Source organism: Apium graveolens, chromosome 8 (assembly GCF_009905375.1).
Source record: "Apium graveolens cultivar Ventura chromosome 8, ASM990537v1, whole genome shotgun sequence".
NCBI classification, from domain to species: Eukaryota; Viridiplantae; Streptophyta; class Magnoliopsida; order Apiales; family Apiaceae; genus Apium; species Apium graveolens.
Window position 1 is genome coordinate 97,167,401 of NC_133654.1, and position 17,497 is coordinate 97,184,897.

The window sequence follows — 17,497 nt, forward strand, 5'->3', positions numbered from 1 at the left end:
TTTCTTGCTTTGAACTTATTTACTCTTGTGATGTACTCTGTTTTAATATAATTAGTTTAGTTATTATTTTCTTGTGTTTGTTTAACATGATTTCATATGAACCCATGATGACGATAAGTGCTATTATGGGCTAATCGTGATCATGGGGTTGCAACGGATTTATTATGGAATTCTTTAGTTAATTGTTTAATACTTTAGTGTGTGATGATTGTATGATATCTAGTATTGGTTGTGCGTAGTCATCTTATGTGCGTTGCGAACATATAAGATAGGGTGTTAATCTCTTGTGAAGCGACGGTGGATCTTGAGATTTAGAACTTGTCATGCTAGCATAGGTTCATGTACGTTGTATATGATTAGTGGGTAACTCTAACAGTTTTATTTGCCCTATATAATCAAAAGGAATAACTTGTGCTTAAATCGTTGTGTTGTCAATTTCTGTAGACATATAGGAACTCAACATAATTGATGACTATTCAACTTCTATCTTAATTGTGGATGCTTGGTAGAATGGTATTAGTACAATGAAAGTTGGTTTTTATCAGTTTTGTGTTATTCGATTAATATCATCACTATCACCTGCTAAAGGTAACAACAATGGCTATTGAAGGAAGTAATAATGAAGTTGTGATCTCATGAGTGTTTTATTGTTGATAAATTGAAGTGTTAGTTAAGTGATTAATTAAGCAGTTAATTGTAGTTAATATTTAATCAACAATTTTAAGTGTTAGTGTCTTAACATTGAGAAGTAATCATACATTGGTGAGTGAGTTCAATTAGACAATAATTTAGTCTGAGTCTCTGTGGGAACGAACTAGAAAGTATTCTATATTACTTGCGAACGCGTATACTTGCGTGAATATTAGTGCGTGTTTTCTTCCTAACAAAATTCCAATGAAGAAGAATTCTGCTAAGCTTGAAGTAATACTGAAAGAGAAATGTATATGCTACAATGAAGATTCTTCTCATCCTAGGGTAATAAGACTGAATGATGGTTTTGAAAGAAACCATATCTCTGCTTTAAGGACTGCAATCTATCATATTGGAAGTCAGAATGAAGAGATGAAGGAAGTCAAGACTATAATGTCTCAAGCCCTGAGGATTAAAGAAGAAGAGCTGATATCAAGCTTTGTCAAGAATCATCATGGATTCAGATTGACTCAGTGAGATTGGTAAAAGCTACAAGGACTGTAAGTTGTAGTTAGTTATCTAGTTAAACTCTTATTTGCATTTATACTTAAATGTTTTTGACATCATCAAATCTATTAACTTGTATATTTTGCATAATTTACAAGTTGGGGGAGATTGTTAAATATATTTGAAGATGTCATGTCTAATATGATTCATTTTTAGTTTTCAGATCTTAATAAACAGGACATATCAGGACTTACTGAAATCAGGACTTATTGGAAGTCAGAACTCAAGGTCATATCAGAACTTAAGTGCGGGAAGACTTTCATATAAGGAAGGAAGCTGATTTACAGTAGAAGATCGAGACTAAACAAAAGAAGATATGCATGGAAAGAGTTAGAAGACTGGAAGACTTGTAGAAGATATCTGATTGATAAATTTTAGGAGACAGAATTATATTCCATATCAATTAGAAGTTATCTTGTAACTGTGTACTATATAAACACAGACTTTGGGTTTACACTATATGTGTTATCATTATCGAGAAGATTAGAAATAGTAACCTAGCAGCTCTTAGTTATATTTGTTCATCACTGAGAGAGAACAGTTTCATTGTAATAGAGTTTATCTTATTGAATATATCTGTTTACTGTTACTTGTGTTTAAAATCGATTTGATTGTATTAACACTGTATTCAACCCCCTTCTAAAGTGTTGTATGACCTAACAACCCACCACTGGAATTCACTAAAGGAGAAGATGCAAAATATTATGACAGTCGTGTGATAAAGGCAAAATATAAATATGGGAGAAACAAATGGTTCACATTTCGTCTGCAAAGTTTAATTACAAATATCACACATAATTAATCTGGGATTATTCTCTGAAAAATAGTCCACATCCACCTTCTTCAATCGACGGTTTGGCAACTCTGGTCATGTAAAAAAAGATATAATAAGTTATATCTTAGAATCCTTTCAATAGAAATTTGAAGACAGACTGTTCTAGAGAATTCTGACAATTGTGAGCAATAGAATTTTGAGACGGTGACACGGATGTAAACTTCCTCTTTCCATACTCCAAATACTCTGAATGATGAACATGTTGCATTTGAACATTCTCTTTGAGTTCTGAGGTTTTGTTTTTCCGTAAACCTTGCACGTGTGACTTCTTCATGCTAATACTATTATTCGAAACCTCATGTAATACATTACCTGTTAATAATATGAAGACTACAAAGTTGTAATATATATTCAGAGTATACACAAAATAGAGATGGGTGATAGATGACAATTACCATTTAAAATTGACAACGCGCTCCGTTTTTTTGAAGAATTCATTGCTCTGTTCGAACATCTTGTTGGACAACCCGATTTCATCTCTACAAAATATTTCGGATCATGCTTCTCTCTATTTTCCAATAAAACTGAAACATGATAATGGACTAATTAATAAGCAAACAACTATTAAATAAAATAGACAGTGTCAACTTAATATTAACAGCAGTAATTAAACTACTTATTGTTTGGGGTGAGAGGAGCTTGGTTTTCCTTGTCAGTGTGATCATACTCCTTCATCATCGTAGTCTCACAGTTAACTAATTTTGAGAAAATGTACAAATCACTACCAACATAGATAATGTCATGTTTTCACATACACTACTATTTTAAAAAAGTTTAATACTCACAAACATCAAATAAAAAAGGAGGCCTCATTTTAGATTTCAAAAAGGAGTCATTTCGTCTAAAGTGGAAAAATGAAATAAATATATGTATGGACAGTCTATAAATATTTTGATTAACTAAAAATATTATAAGCAAATCAACACTCACAAATATTATGGTATCGAGGAGGAGACTCTCTATGACTCTTTCCCACATTGTTATCGTCATTACTCTCAGTAGACAGACCTAAACACAATCCCAGCACATTGTATTACTTGACAAAACAACCTCAATATCTCAAATCATATACATCAAAAAACCCTTAAAATCTCACATTACATATATAAAAACAACCTCAATATCCCACATTACATACATCAAAAAACAACTTTCAGATTTCATATTATTACCTTGAACTGTGTTCTCATCAACCTTCATCATCGAAATATCGTAATTAACTACAAAAATTGAAAAAACAATTAAAAAAATCATGTCATCCAAATGCAATTAATTTGTCTGAGAATACATTAAAGAGGGGGAGACACATTAAACACTTACAAACATTAAACAACAATGATTCCTTCGACCGAGATTCCTTACGAACACAGTGCTGCAGAGAGAAATAAAAGCAACCTCATTAAAAAGGAAAACAATGAAAGTAGGTGAAATAACGGAAATAGTGATATCACAACTCTAACAGCTAGAAAGGATATACATAAATATAGAGGCATGGGTGAGAGATTGAAAAATATGAATCACCTTCTCCATGGATGAAAAGTAAATGGCAGATAGGAAGAAGCTGCGCAAAGTTTCGCTTTGAGCAAGCCCTAATTTTTTGAAATTAAAGGAACTCTGCTATATTTTGTTCTGTAATGGAAAAGAGTTAAGCAGAAGAGGATGTGGTGTGGAGTGAGCCACGTGTAGCTGAATGACGGTATAGTGTAATAAGAGAAATTGTAGAGGGACAAAGCGGTCATTTTGATATGAAATAGGCAACAGGATTTATATAATAGAGAGAAGCCCGTAAGTACTTATCGATGAGTGTTTGTCGACCTAACTTATAAGTTGAATTTTCAACTTATAAGCTGATAAGTTGAATGTTAGCAACGACGTACTTTTTCTCAACTTATTCTGACTATTTGCCTTTTTTATTAACTTAAATTTTAAAAAATAAATTTTAAAATGTTAATCTAATCTAAAAATCACAAAATAAGATGGTTATATTTAAAAATTATTAATTTTAATTTATTTAAATAAAAAAAATTCTGACTTATAAGTAAAATTATCGAAACACTTATATAACTTATAAATATTTATCCACTTATCACTTATAAGTCACTTATTCATTTTAAATCATAAGTTACTTATTTTAAAATTTCTCAAACGGTCGCATAATATACGCATGCTTCTAACTTTTAATATGAATTTATTGTTATTTTTTTCAAAATTAATTTTTTTGAATTTTTTTATAATAATTAATAAGGGATGAATAAAAGACTACACTCATGCATTTAAATTGAATATAAGTTGAAATGTATCTTTATTACTAAATGTGTAAAATTTTGATCGGTCATTCAATTATAAATGTTGATGGACCCCTGCACACACATCAATTTCACCGATAAAAACAATCCAAATTTAAAAAAGTTAGTATTTAATGTGTGCCATGATCACACACTAAACAAACTTTTTTATATCAATGCTGGATTTTCTTGATATGCGTAATTTTATTTAAAAATGAATAATTATTTTAAAATAAAGGGGGTAAAATTTTTCAAATACCCGCAAAAAGGTGAAATATACCGTTATTGTGTGACGGGGGAGGAAACAATTAGGGCTAAGCAAAATCAAATTGAAACTGAAATCGAACACGAACCGAGAAAAGCCGAACAAAATTGATCCGAACAAAATCAATCTGAAACTGAAACCAAAAAATAAAAAACGAAACCGACTAAAATGTCTCGGTTCCGGTTATAAGTTCCAACCGAACCGATTACTAATATTAATAAATAAAATAAAATATTTGACATGTATAATTTATATATTAATATGATTTTTTAATAAAAATACTAGTCATTGTTTGTGTTCAAAATGTCCTATTTGGTGCCTAGGTATTGTAGAATTGGTCTTTGAAATATCTTGTAATTCTTATATCATTTTTAATTTATTTTTTTAAAAAGGTAAATGAACCTGAACCTGAATCTGAACCTGCCGCCACATTCTTCAATCTGCACTCGCCTACATTATGCAGATTTTTTTGAATTGTGTTTGAGAATCTGAAACTATTAGTTGCAACCTAGAAGACATTTCCTTACCTTTCATTATAATTACCATTATTTTTATATTTCGGATATAGACCGGTACCCTTTGATTATATTACCCGTTTGTTTATAATTTTTTGTTTTTATATTTTTTGATTTTATAATCGGAACCCAGCTGATTATAATCGAATCAGAGTTTTTTAAATCGAAACTGAATCCGAACCGGTAATTGCGATTTTCGATTTTAAAAACTGAAAATATGCGATTATGATTTTATGTGGAAATCGAACCGAACCGACGCATGTTCTCCCCTTAAACAATACAAGTACATGACATCATAATCCACCGACCATTTACCTCGCTAACACACGTGTCATAAATTTAAACGCGTCAAATAACATAAAACAACAACGTGTCAGGAAACCAACCAGAAACATATTGAATAACCTTAAAACTAAAAAAAAGCTTTCTTTATTCCATTGACAGAACAGCCCAAACTGACCATTACATAAAATGTTTCCCTACATGGTCACACAACCACTATCCTCCCTACACGTGTCCCACTCAACGGCTACTTTTACTCAATGACCCTTACGTATAAATATTAAACTCATTTAAATATTGTTCCATTTTGGGGATCGCCTTTAAATTTAAATAGTAATATAAAAATAATAAAACTTCCAGCGCTTTCTAGTAGATAAATGAAACATCACAGCAGTATATATAACTAGATTTATCCACTACAGCAAGTAACATCATAAATAGTTTCCTTGTTTAGAAAGTACGTTACATCAATCTAAATTTACTACTACTATTACATTTTACTACAATCTTGGCCTTTTTGTTTTCTTAAGGCATGTCACCCTATAAGTGCATGCGTATGTTGTTGGTTTTGTGTGTTTGGTTGTTTTTTGATGATTAGTTTGATGAATATTGTACAGGTTATTTGTGACAAACAATGGGTTTAGGAAAGAGGTGCAGCACGCGTGGGAATGAAAGATTAGGGTGTGTTCGATTTTCGAGATGTTTCGGAAGAAATAGGGTTGTGATTTGGAATGATATGGAGATTGATTCGAGTTATGTGAGTCCTACGAAGATGCATCGTGAGGGGAAATGTGGTTTTGTTGATGAGAAATCAGTTATTGAGTCCTTGCCTCAGGACATTCTTGTAAGTCCCGGCTGACCTCGTAAAATTAAAGCTAAATACTTTTCAACTTGAAAGGTTTATTGTGGTTTTGTAATTGATTTTATTGATGTTCTGGTTTTGTGTTGCAGATTAGGATATTATGTGGTGTGGAACATGATGATTTGAAGATGCTGATGCAAGTGTCCAAGAGTTTCAGAGATGCAGTAAGTGTGTAAATTGATTTTATTAATTAGTTTGGAGTTTTAATTTGAAGTTGTATGTATGGTGATTAATTTTGTGTTGTGGTGATGTGAACAGACTGAAGCTGCAAGGCAATTGCATTTTGCATATACTACTCCAAAGAAGAGATTAACTTTTCGGAATCCTTTGGATGAATGTGGGGAGCTTGATAGGGATGACAAAACTCCGAATGCTCCCAATCAGACCAGAGTTCCGAAGTCTAGGTTTGTGGGAAACAAGGAAGAAGAATGGTGGCCTAGGAAGGCTTTGTTTGTCGAAATGGAAACAGAGATATAAGCAGAGGTTTTTCGTTGTGCACGGTTATGTATAGCATTTGTTGTAGCATTTAGGTAGAAAATGGGCTAGTTAGGGATAGTGAGATTTTGATACATTCTTGGCTACCCATGATTCTTCAATCCTTTCATTGAAGACACTTTTGGCTTCTTTTTTTTTTTTGTATTCTTTGCTTTGTACATGTGTATTTGAGTTGAGACAGAGTTTTGAGTTTGTAAGTTATTGTGAAAAACAGAGAGGATGTTCTGTAATGTATGATTGTTTATGTCTGTGTAATGCCAAACTTATCTTGCTGGCATAGTTCACTCATCAAGTGTAAAGGGAGTACAGTATATGAGTACATTTGTTCCACTTTGAACTTCGTCGAAACTGGAGCTTAAGATTTCTGTATTTTTGATGATTTTAACAAGATTCAAGGTAGAAAACTGCAAACATGTATTCAGCATACTAGGATTTGTGCAATCACATGAACTTCAAATTCAAAACAAGCAGAGGTTTGCATAACCTCTTTTATAGATAAAATTGCAAAACTGAGAACATCATTGTTTCTCACTCTTCCAGTGTAATAAGAACAAAGAATAGAACGACATGTATGAATTGATAGCTAAAGCCGCATATATAAAGTAAAATGAACACATCAAAAGCTTTTGCAACAGTTTGAGCAGGGTTGAGGTGATCTCCGAATTATTGATTAGGACAGGAAATTGAAACAAAATTTGAGGTAGCTGTAAAATCAAAACCTTCAGACAGTGATTTCTTGTCTCTCATTATGAATATTCGGTGTTGTGTTTGTTATATTTGACTTGAATCTCTCCCAAAGATGAACCGCCTACCCCAGTCTGATACCACCAGTGCCCTTGTACGCCAACTGACTAATTTGCTGAATATCCATTCACAAAATTAGAGTTGAATCAGAGATTATCGGCGATGTTCTAGCCTAGTCTCCACCAAATTTAAAACCATAAATGTGGAAGGACTGAATGGCTTACCTTGCGTACACAGAGTACCAGAGCCACTGAGAACTGTGGCCAATTGAAACCCAATCTCCAGGAAGTTGAGCTGCTGTTTGCTCACCTCCCAATGGAGCAAACTGTCCAAAATGCTTGTACCTATATAATGATACACAGACTCAGTTTAATAGTCAGAAACAAACAAAATATAGAAATAAAACCAGCAGGACTGGTGGCTTAATTTGTTAGGTCAAATTTAATAGGCTAAAATTTTGACATAATTACGTATATCAACTATAACTCAAATGATAATGAGCTAATCACAACTTCGGTACCAACTACCAGGAGATCAACGATCCTAATTTCTGTCTTAAAATATAGAACTACAAGACCTCACAATTCTAAATCATCACAGTAAGCAAATATTGACAAAGCTAGGTATTGTGTTAAACTACTCCCTCCATTTCAAAATAGTAGGAAACTTTTGGGAAAAAAATTGTTTCAAAATTAATTGTCCATTTCAACTTTCAATAGTAACTTTTTCAATGACATTCCAAGACTTCCTTCTAGTTTATATTTCTAAAATCAACTCTACCTCACATGTCTTTAGTTTATATTTCCAAGATCAACTCTAATCCACATACTATACTGAATTAGTACAATATATACTGATACAAATGAAATTTTTCTATTAACATTAAATTTCTTAATATGTGTAAGTAAACTACTATTTTGAAATGGAGGGAGTATAATATAAAACACTTCATGAATGCTGTTGGGACTCGGAGTCAGGTGGGGGGAGACCTACATGTAGGAGGAAGATGTTGGGACTTGGGAGTCAGGTGGGGTGAGGCCTAATATAAGAAGTTAGATGAGGTGTCTGAGATTTGAAAGAACATAAGTGTCTGTAAAAATAAGTCATGTACCTGAAGGGACGAAACTTATGGCGCCCTTCTCCTCTGTAACGCAGAGGACCTTCTGGATTCTTCTCACACTCCTCCATTCGGTTGAAACAATTGGCCAGATAGGCACCTTGTTGAGCCGCAACCTGAAAAGTATGCTCAAACAAAAAAGTTAAAAGAGTGGAGGATGGACATTAGCAGTCGAAGAAACTAATGGTCCCAAACAAAATATTGATCTTATTAACCTGTGCTGTAGCTGGAAGATTCTTCATCTGGAAATCTACTTGGGACAGAGCTAGTTTAAATTCTTCAATGTTTAATGCTACAGCTTCTTTTGCCACATCCCCTTTGGACTCTTTCAATATATCAACCAAATTACTCATCTGTTTATTTTTCAAATAAAGCTGCATTTGAGGGTATCTCTCACAGATGTCATCTAGGGCATCTTGAAACTCCTTAACTGTTAGTGTTCCAGAGCTGTCCTTGTCTGCTTTACTAAATATCGCTGAAATGTCTTCCTGTAAAACATGAAAATGTAAATTCACATAGATGTTCAAGTACCAAAAAAACAAAACCTTATATAAATATGTTTATGCGATATCACACTAATCCTACTCACTGCCAGACGCTGTAGATTATTGAATTAGCAGATTTTAAAATAACACGACCTACTTGACTCGTATATTTGCTACATATGTTTTCAAAATTGTCTAGAGTGTAGAATTATTTTAATAATAAAATTATACAATTATATATAAAATTATGTAATTATAGCTGCGTTATCTCAAGAGTTCTGGCAGTCTGGCAATTGCTAATGGACAAATTGTCCATTAAAATTCAAGTTCCGAAATAAATTTATCGTTTTGACCTTACCTTGGAAGAATAATGTGTGTAAGGTTTTTATTGTAGTCAACTTGGTAAATCACAAAATCTCAACCATCTCAAGGAATTTCAAAGGTTATCATGCTAACAGTCTATGAACAATAACAAATTATTATGACCCTTCAAGTTTTGTACTTAAGGATGCTTAATATTATTGGGAGTTTAATATGTAACCATCCTTTTTTGTAAATTACCAGATGGTTCACGGCTCTTAACCTGAACTAAATAGTGCACCTAAGAGATGTTCATCCAACTTGCTAATCAATGAATGATCTATACAGAAAAAATCATGCAGAAAAGTTAGAGTTGATACCATCACTTTGCGCTGATTGATCGTGGCACAATCTCCAAGTGCATATATGCTATTGCTCTGTTCCACTCGCAGCCATTCATCAGTTGCTAATACACGTCTATTAGCCTATACAATAAAAATAAATATCACAAAAAACACGATGCATGCATTAGACTTTTAACAAGCAAAGTTCAGCATCAGATGTTTGCTTGACAAAGTAATATATACCTGACCAATTTGCTTCATAAATTCCATTATAACTGGACGAGTCCCTATACCAGTTGACCAGACAACCATTCCATAAGGTATAGAAGAGATTTGCCCATTCTTTATTTCTTTAGTAGAAATTTCCGAATCTGATACCTTTACAACCATTGATCCTGTTTTTAGATCAATACCATCCCTCTGAAATTTTTCTTCTGCAAAAACTGTGATCCTTTTGTCAAACCTGCAAATGAAGTTCTCCTAATCTCATAAGGGAATACAAGTGAAAAAGAAAAATCACCACTACAACAATAGATAAGTGGAACTTCTAAAGAACTAGATTTAGGTGCCATTTTTTTTGTCACTAAAAGGATGGGCAGCAGATTAATGAACCGATCTCACGCAGTAAACTGAACCACATCACATCCTCACAAATTATATGCAACCCTCAACTTTGTATTACAGTATAAGAAATAATGTCAGATTAATGAACCAATTCATAGAATAGTTAGAATTAGGGTTCTAGAATTTGAAAATTCTTACATGTTCAATATGTGATCTCCTGCCTCAAGAAGTGTTATCTTGACATAATCTTTCACCTTTGGATATAGCTTAACTAAATCTTCAGATACAAAATCATGAAGCTCAGCTGCAAACTCTACACCAGTTGGACCACCCCCAACTACTACAAATTGAAGAATTTTTTGCCTCTCGGCATCAGTCAGTTTGGGGAGGCTGGCCCTTTCAAAGCAATCAATAACAGTCCTACGGATTTTTTGAGCATCTTCTACTTCCTGCACAGAGAACGAGTGCAGAACTTGGTGACGGATTCATATTATTTGAAGCAAATTTGCAAATCAAACAATTTACTCTTATTAACTGAATGCATATTGCTGTGTTAAAGAAAGATCTGCTCATGATTTGTAAAAATTACCTTTAGAAACAAACAATTTTCCTCTACCCCTGGAGTATTGAATGTATTTGCACGAGCTCCCATGGCAACTACTAGGTAGTCATAGTCTACAACAATTTCTTCATTGCCATTCAAATTACCGTCTTTACTGGGTCGACAGAACACTTTCTTATTCTCAGCATCAATCTTAAAACATTCAGCTTCCCAGAAATGAATATCTATATTTTTCTGCAATACAAAAACATTATTCAGCCAAAACATATCTTGTTGACGCAATAAACACTTCTTTTTGGTACAGGGCATCAAGTCACTAGGAAACTACGTGACAAGAAATAAAGTAACTTAACACCTTGATTCGAGCCTAAAACTCATATATTTTGAAGGATTTTTTAACAAGGAAAGTGAAATATGTTACTTTATTATCCCCAAGTATACTGTGATAAACGGAGATCAGGCTACAAAAACTGGACTACATTTTCTTTTACATATCAACCCCCGGCGCCTGCACAGCACTCAGACCGCCACAACCTAATGAATTTATTCTCCTATTAAACTATTGTTTTAGTGAGTCAAACGTTTAATTTACTTTAGTTACCTTATGCACAATGTTGCGGATCGGTTCAACAATGCTGCGAGCTTCCACAGTACCACATGTAACACTTGGTAGTAAAGGTGTGAATGCAAAGTAATTACGAGGTGATATCACCTGAACATCATATGAGGAATTCTTTAAATTTTTCAAGAAACTGGTTGCAGCCCAACCAGTGCCAAGTACGACCACTTTTTTTTTCCTGCTAACCACCTCAGGTGAAGCAACTTTAATTTCATTGTTACTAGATTTGGCTTCAGAATATGCCACAAGACCTCCACCGCTAGAATATTGAATAGAGACGCAAATTAGTTTAAGAGGAAACCTTACTCATCAAATTGAAACTTTATAAAAGCTATAATTAAAAAGATTACATAATAATATATGCCAGAAATTATGAATATCAGATACCGCACATTTATTTTGCATCAAACTACAAAAATGCTTTGCAACAAATGAATACAAATTCTATTAGGTTCTCTTTGTGTTAATAGTCCTAGATTCTCTTTTAAAATGTTTTGGGTAAGTTCATGTGGTTTTACTACTCATGGTAATTCCCTCTCGAGACAATGTTAATCCTGGAACCGATTGTTCTCTTAAGAATAAAAATAACTCGATCCAGCACAAGCAAGAAACAACATGGCATCTACAAAAACAATTTGGTGAGTTGTCTGCTCAATATCAAATTATTTGTAAAAAAAGTTTTGTCATGGCACCAGGTTTTTATGCTCAATTTGCTCAATCTGAATAATATTCAAGCTGATATGATTATAAGTTGTTCATAAATATCTTGACCAATTGCATTTCTGTACATATATACATTCTAAGCAAACAACAAAGATATAAATAGTAGAAACAGGCTAAGATAAAGAAAAATTTAAATAAAGGACATCCTGTCACAGGATTTCATTTGTCTTCAAATTGAAAATTTGTCAGAGAGATTGAACTATTGGATCTTGTCACCAAAATTTAGCTTTAGATCAAAAAAAATCATACAGTGGCCAGTAAAATAAGAAAAAACATTCTCCAACTTCATCTATGGCCTTTACCTTGCGGACAAATCTCCCATAGGCATTATTAGTATATTAGTCCAACACCAATTCTCTTGTTGTTGCTGTCAGTGGTCATTTGGTAGAGTAAAATCTGGCCAGACCAATAAATATATCGCAACTGCCCGATTATATGACATATGACAACAAAATGTTGCCAAATTTGCCAAGGCCTAAAATTAGTACTAACGCGATACTGCCCAGGTGATTACCAAAATAAACACTCAAACCAGAAGCAGAGCAACTATGATCACAGATTTGTATCTGCAAAACTTAAAGCATCACAAAACATCATTTTTCGCAGATCACAATTTTTAAACTACCTGGTAACTGAATTCTGAACAACTAAGCACAGGAATTCCAAACAACATCATGTATAGTTGATTGTCCTGAATCATAGGCTGCGCTATATAGGGGATAATAGCTATAACAATAAGCAGCATTTAACTAGAAATAAATAAGCATGAAAATAAAGCTATAACATTGTCATAAGGTCTGGATCAACTGAAAACTTAACTAAATGAAAACCAACGGGAATTCAACATAAATAACTAAGGTTCAACAGATTAGTAATATCATTGTTGAATGTTGATAGTTCTCATTTAGACTCGAACCGTAAATATTAGCAAACAAAACATATAAAACCAATCAAAAGCGAAGATGAACCTAGTTTATAAACATAGATATGCTGCAAAACAGGATTACGAATTACCTGACGGTGAAAACAAGTAGCAATCTAGAGAGCGAAGGATTGTGACGGAAAGTCTCGGAGAACCTTTCAATCATACTCCAGTTCCTCATTTTCCTTTGCTTGTAATTCAGATCCAACTACAATACCCTGTACCCTGTATGAATATAAATGAAGAGATATATATATATATATATATATATATATATATATATATGCATACACATGCAAACACAAATAATTATTCACAGCTAATCAATATAAATGTACTTCAAAAATGAAATATCTAAGTGTAAAACATGTTACCGAGAGAGACAGAGGAGAGATTTGTGACCTTGTAGAAACAGAACAAGAGTTGGGGGGGGGGGGGTTAGGTGTGAAAAGTAGGGGTTCCTAGCAAGTGGGAAAAGGTGAATATATGTGTGCTGTAGATTAATCATGGGGTTACATATATATTGTACTAGCTAAGTTAAATGTGTGTAGTTTACACATATAATCTCGTGGGAGTTTGCGTAACAGACTTGTCAAGCAAGACAACAGCAGCCCACCAGCCCACATGACAAGTGTTTCACGTACCTCATTGTCCTTGCCGCCGTCTACGATTCCAACACCTCCTCTCTTCACAGTTGGCATGCGTTAAGGTTCCTAGAGCAATGTTTATTATTTGGAAATTTCCAATTTTTGTATTACTTTTGTAATACTATTAAATTTATATTTGACCCCATTTAATTAAACTGTCCATATAGTTAACTTTCTGTTTTAGTTTTTACATTAATATATTTTCACCAAAAAAATTATACAAGCTCAACTCGTGTTGACTTCAAAGTCTTCCAGAAGAGGACAAGCGTTTGGATTTGGTTTTGTCGTTCTAAATTTTCTGAATTTAATCTAGGAATGTTCTGCTTTGGTGTTTGAAAATAACTTGCACAAAAGATTGGATCCCACTGCAGCATTTTACTAGTTGAGCCCCAAGTAACAGGGCCCAAAATTCTATTCAAAAAAAGTCCAGCAACCTAACCAGGCCACCCACATCCACATGAAGCTGCTGTTAAAGTTGAATCGTTAGAAAAACCCTCCATATATTTGCCCCAAGGCGAACATTCATGTAGAAGTGTAGATACTTAAAAACACAGAGATCCATGAAATCAGTGCATGAGAAAATATAAAACTCAAACTAGAAATTTATAAACGAAAAGTATCTTCTCCTAATTATAAGCCTACTGATTTTTTGGGGTTGAACTTTTTCTATTATATTAATTTTTGTAGAATCGCCAGCTCTGTGGAGAGAAACTTAATTAATCCAAGTCCTTGAACTTGAATCCTCATGGACCTAGCCGTGCCTATAATGGACCTGCAACAATACAAGAAAAACGGGTTTTTATTATCGCAAATTTTCTATCGACACATTTCCTCCTAATCATTTTCTACCAATTTTCAAGTCAAAAGAACTTTTTCCACCGTAAATGAAGTTGGTAAAAAATGCAAACCATTTCTCACTCAAATTGGTAGGAAATGTATATAGGCAGGCCCACTCTACCACATAAAATTTGCCAACGGATTTTAAATAATGAAAACTACGTCGTTTTGAGCATAAAATTTCCTGCTATGATCCGTCGTCGATTTTGCGTACATCATTTCGTGTAGTGCAAATAGACTCCAATATAGGGGCGATCATAATTCGGATTGAACATCAAAAATCGCATAAATCAATCTGATCTTAATGCGATTCAAATCGAAATCGAAACAAGGTTAATGGCTTCGGTTCACCTAATTAAATAAATCGAGATTCATGATTTGGTTCCGATTTTATCTTAAACCACCCTGCTGTCAAATCGAACAAACCGATTAATCCGCTAAACCGAATCATTTAAAATCGCACTGCATGGCTCGTGTTAGATGTTTTGAGGGTCGCGGGTTGGTATGAAAATTATAAAAACTGCAGCATATGATTTGGTTTAAGTTTCACCTCCAACCCAAACCAAATCGGACCACGATCACATATACTCCAAAGGCATGGACTCATAGTATGGATCAGACTATTTTACCTTTGCAATTTCATGAACATGTTTTATTGTAATGGTAGAAGCTACTACGTGGCCTGCTCGACTACTACTCGACTAGACACCAACGCCTTTCTTAATAAACCATATCACAGACGGAGATTTCACTTCAAACTCGAAAGGGTGGTCCTTGAAAGTAGTGACTTTCATTGACATTGGAATGCATGTTTGGCTTGTACTTTAGAAATCTTGCATTGACTTCCTTGCAAAATATCATTTGATTGAGTTGGTGAAAGCCATATGTCATAGCCTATTTGTTTATTCGAGGATTTAACTCAACTCAAATAAGAATGTAATAAGTAAATAGTAGATCCACCGTCAAAGAGATCTCTCAAAGTAACATATGTCAAAGGATTCAGAAACAAGGTTCATCTACAGACTTAAGAAATTACTTTACTGGAAGAAGTTCAAGAAATTGATCAAGGCTCAGTGATATAAATCAAGATTGTGGATTTAATCAAGTGACAGAGATCTTGTCAGGGTATTAGATAATTACAGGGAATTAATCTGAAGAAAATCAAGTTATCAAAGTCAAGACATGAAGAAACGTCACGGAAGTTAGTCACTCATGAACCAGACAGTACATCGAGTGTCAACATTGAAGTGGTGGAATTGATTCATAATTGACAGTGATTTTCAGAAGATTTTCAGAAGAATGGTTGCTGTTGAAGAGTAGTATTAATTCTCTATTAATTAATTAAGTCATATAGTTTAATTAAGAAAATAAATTATATCTGCAAAGATTAATTTATTTATTAAATTAATTGATTAATTAATTCTGAATTAATATTAGGAATTTTCAGAATTGATTTTGAATTTATATTCAATACTAATTCAACATGACAATCAATTGAACTGGTATAACAATCAGATTGTCATACCGAAAGTCATACCAGCTCAAATAGATTGTCATACTGAAAGTTCTACTAGTTCAACAGATTGTCATGCTTGTACAAATGATTGTCTCACCGATTATCTTGCTAGTTCAACAGATTGTCATGCCGATTGTCATGGTAGTACAATAGATTGTCTCACCGAAAGTTCTACCAGCTGTGGGATTGTCATGCCAGTTCATTTCAGTTCTGTTGATTATTATTTAAAAGACAGAAGCAGCAGACATTCATATTGATCCACACAACAGAAGTCAACAACTCAAGAACAGAAAAGAAAAGCAGCCAACTAAATATTTCATCCTTCATCTGCAAATTTCAAGATCATAAATTTCTAGTTTTAAAGTTAAATCCAAATAATTAGAAATCATTCTCTTGTTCTTGTGTAACAATCTAGCAGATCAAAATCCCTAGAACTTAATCTCAAAATTGCGTTTAGCATTTGATTCTTTTTATTGCAAAAATAGAAAAAGTTCATGTCGAATTTATTCTAGATTTGTGATAATTAATTTGAGATTAATCCCTTGTAATCGATACCGTTATTGTAACACCTTTCAAGTTTAATAATACTTTTATTTAACTTGAATTTTGTTTCAATTTTTATTCCGCACTAAATTCGATTAAAAGGTATAGTTTGTATTCAACCCCCCTTCTACAAACACATTGGGACCTAACAATTGGTATCAGAGCCTTCTGATTAACGAACAAATCAAGATCCTAGACTTTTGTGATTTTTCAACTCCTTGAATTTTTATTTATTCAAAAATTCATAATGACTTCATAAAAAGTTGGAACCGTTAAAATTCCACTATTTGATAAAGAAAATTATATTATGTGGAAGAAGAAGATGCTCTTGTTTTTACAAGTTGCAAATCCCAAATATCTGAACTTGTTAAAAAAGGGTCCAAAAATTCTGATGGTTATTGAACCAGAGGTGATAGAAGATGATGTTGTAATTACCAAGGCTAGAACCTATGCAAAAGAGCCTGAGGATTTTTCTCCTGCTGAAAAAGAAGAAGCCTCCTTGGATGCCAGCCTTCAATTAATTTTAGTTGATTCCCTTGATCCCTTGATGAACAAACATGTGATGAACTATAAAAATTACAAACACATCTGGGAAACTATTGAGGTGATTAATGAAGGTACAGAGGAAGTTTGGGAGAACAAGTTAGAGATCCTAACCTCTGAGTATGAACATTTTAAATCCAATCCAGGAGAAGGAATTACTGAAGTGTTTGAGAGGTACAATGCATTGATCAATAACCTGAACATAAATGGAAAATATTATTCAATCAGGGAGGTCAATAAAAAGTTCCTTTTAACACTGCCAACTCATCTTGAACATAGAATCACTGCCATAAGA

At 33.4% G+C, this 17,497-nt stretch overlaps 2 protein-coding genes across 5 annotated transcripts; one reads left to right on the forward strand and one right to left on the reverse strand.

Moving 5' to 3' along the window:
- The first annotated feature begins 5,688 nt into the window (after positions 1–5,688).
- LOC141677184 (F-box protein SKIP27-like) lies at positions 5,689–7,020 on the forward strand. 2 transcript variants are annotated; one of them, XM_074482960.1, is made up of 4 exons: positions 5,689–5,836; positions 5,997–6,223; positions 6,331–6,405; positions 6,500–7,020. In XM_074482960.1, the coding sequence occupies exons 2-4, from the start codon at positions 6,014–6,016 to the stop codon at positions 6,716–6,718; spliced, it is 504 nt and encodes a 167-aa protein (XP_074339061.1). In that variant the 5' UTR covers positions 5,689–5,836; positions 5,997–6,013; the 3' UTR covers positions 6,719–7,020. The 2 variants fall into 2 exon arrangements, with proteins under 2 accessions (XP_074339061.1, XP_074339062.1); XM_074482961.1 differs by lacking the exon at positions 5,689–5,836 and adding an exon at positions 5,841–5,909.
- Positions 7,021–7,133: 113 nt separating this feature from the next.
- Positions 7,134–13,623, reverse strand: LOC141677183 (external alternative NAD(P)H-ubiquinone oxidoreductase B2, mitochondrial-like). Of its 3 annotated transcripts, none has more exons than XM_074482958.1 (11): positions 13,519–13,623; positions 13,209–13,341; positions 11,454–11,730; positions 10,880–11,086; positions 10,489–10,739; positions 9,970–10,189; positions 9,763–9,867; positions 8,813–9,085; positions 8,592–8,713; positions 7,705–7,824; positions 7,134–7,595 (listed from the first exon to the last, which is right to left on the reverse strand). In XM_074482958.1, the coding sequence occupies exons 2-11, from the start codon at positions 13,295–13,297 to the stop codon at positions 7,508–7,510; spliced, it is 1,752 nt and encodes a 583-aa protein (XP_074339059.1). In that variant the 5' UTR covers positions 13,298–13,341; positions 13,519–13,623; the 3' UTR covers positions 7,134–7,507. The 3 variants fall into 3 exon arrangements, with proteins under 3 accessions (XP_074339059.1, XP_074339058.1, XP_074339060.1); XM_074482957.1 differs by having other exon boundaries at positions 13,491–13,622; XM_074482959.1 differs by lacking the exon at positions 13,519–13,623 and adding an exon at positions 12,497–12,760.
- Between the last annotated feature and the right edge of the window lie 3,874 nt (positions 13,624–17,497).

Coding starts and splice junctions, on each gene's coding strand:
- LOC141677184 (XM_074482960.1), top strand. CDS start 6,014: ATGGGTTTAGGAAAGAGGTGCAGCACGCGTGGGAATGAAAGATTAGGG. Junction 6,224..6,330: donor CCTTGCCTCAGGACATTCTT/GTAAGTCCCGGC, acceptor TTTGTGTTGCAG/ATTAGGATATTATGTGGTGT. Junction 6,406..6,499: donor CCAAGAGTTTCAGAGATGCA/GTAAGTGTGTAA, acceptor TGATGTGAACAG/ACTGAAGCTGCAAGGCAATT.
- LOC141677183 (XM_074482958.1), bottom strand. CDS start 13,297: ATGAGGAACTGGAGTATGATTGAAAGGTTCTCCGAGACTTTCCGTCAC. Junction 10,190..10,488: donor GGAGATCACATATTGAACAT/GTAAGAATTTTC, acceptor CTTCATTTGCAG/GTTTGACAAAAGGATCACAG. Junction 7,825..8,591: donor CATAAGTTTCGTCCCTTCAG/GTACATGACTTA, acceptor ATCATTATATAG/GTACAAGCATTTTGGACAGT.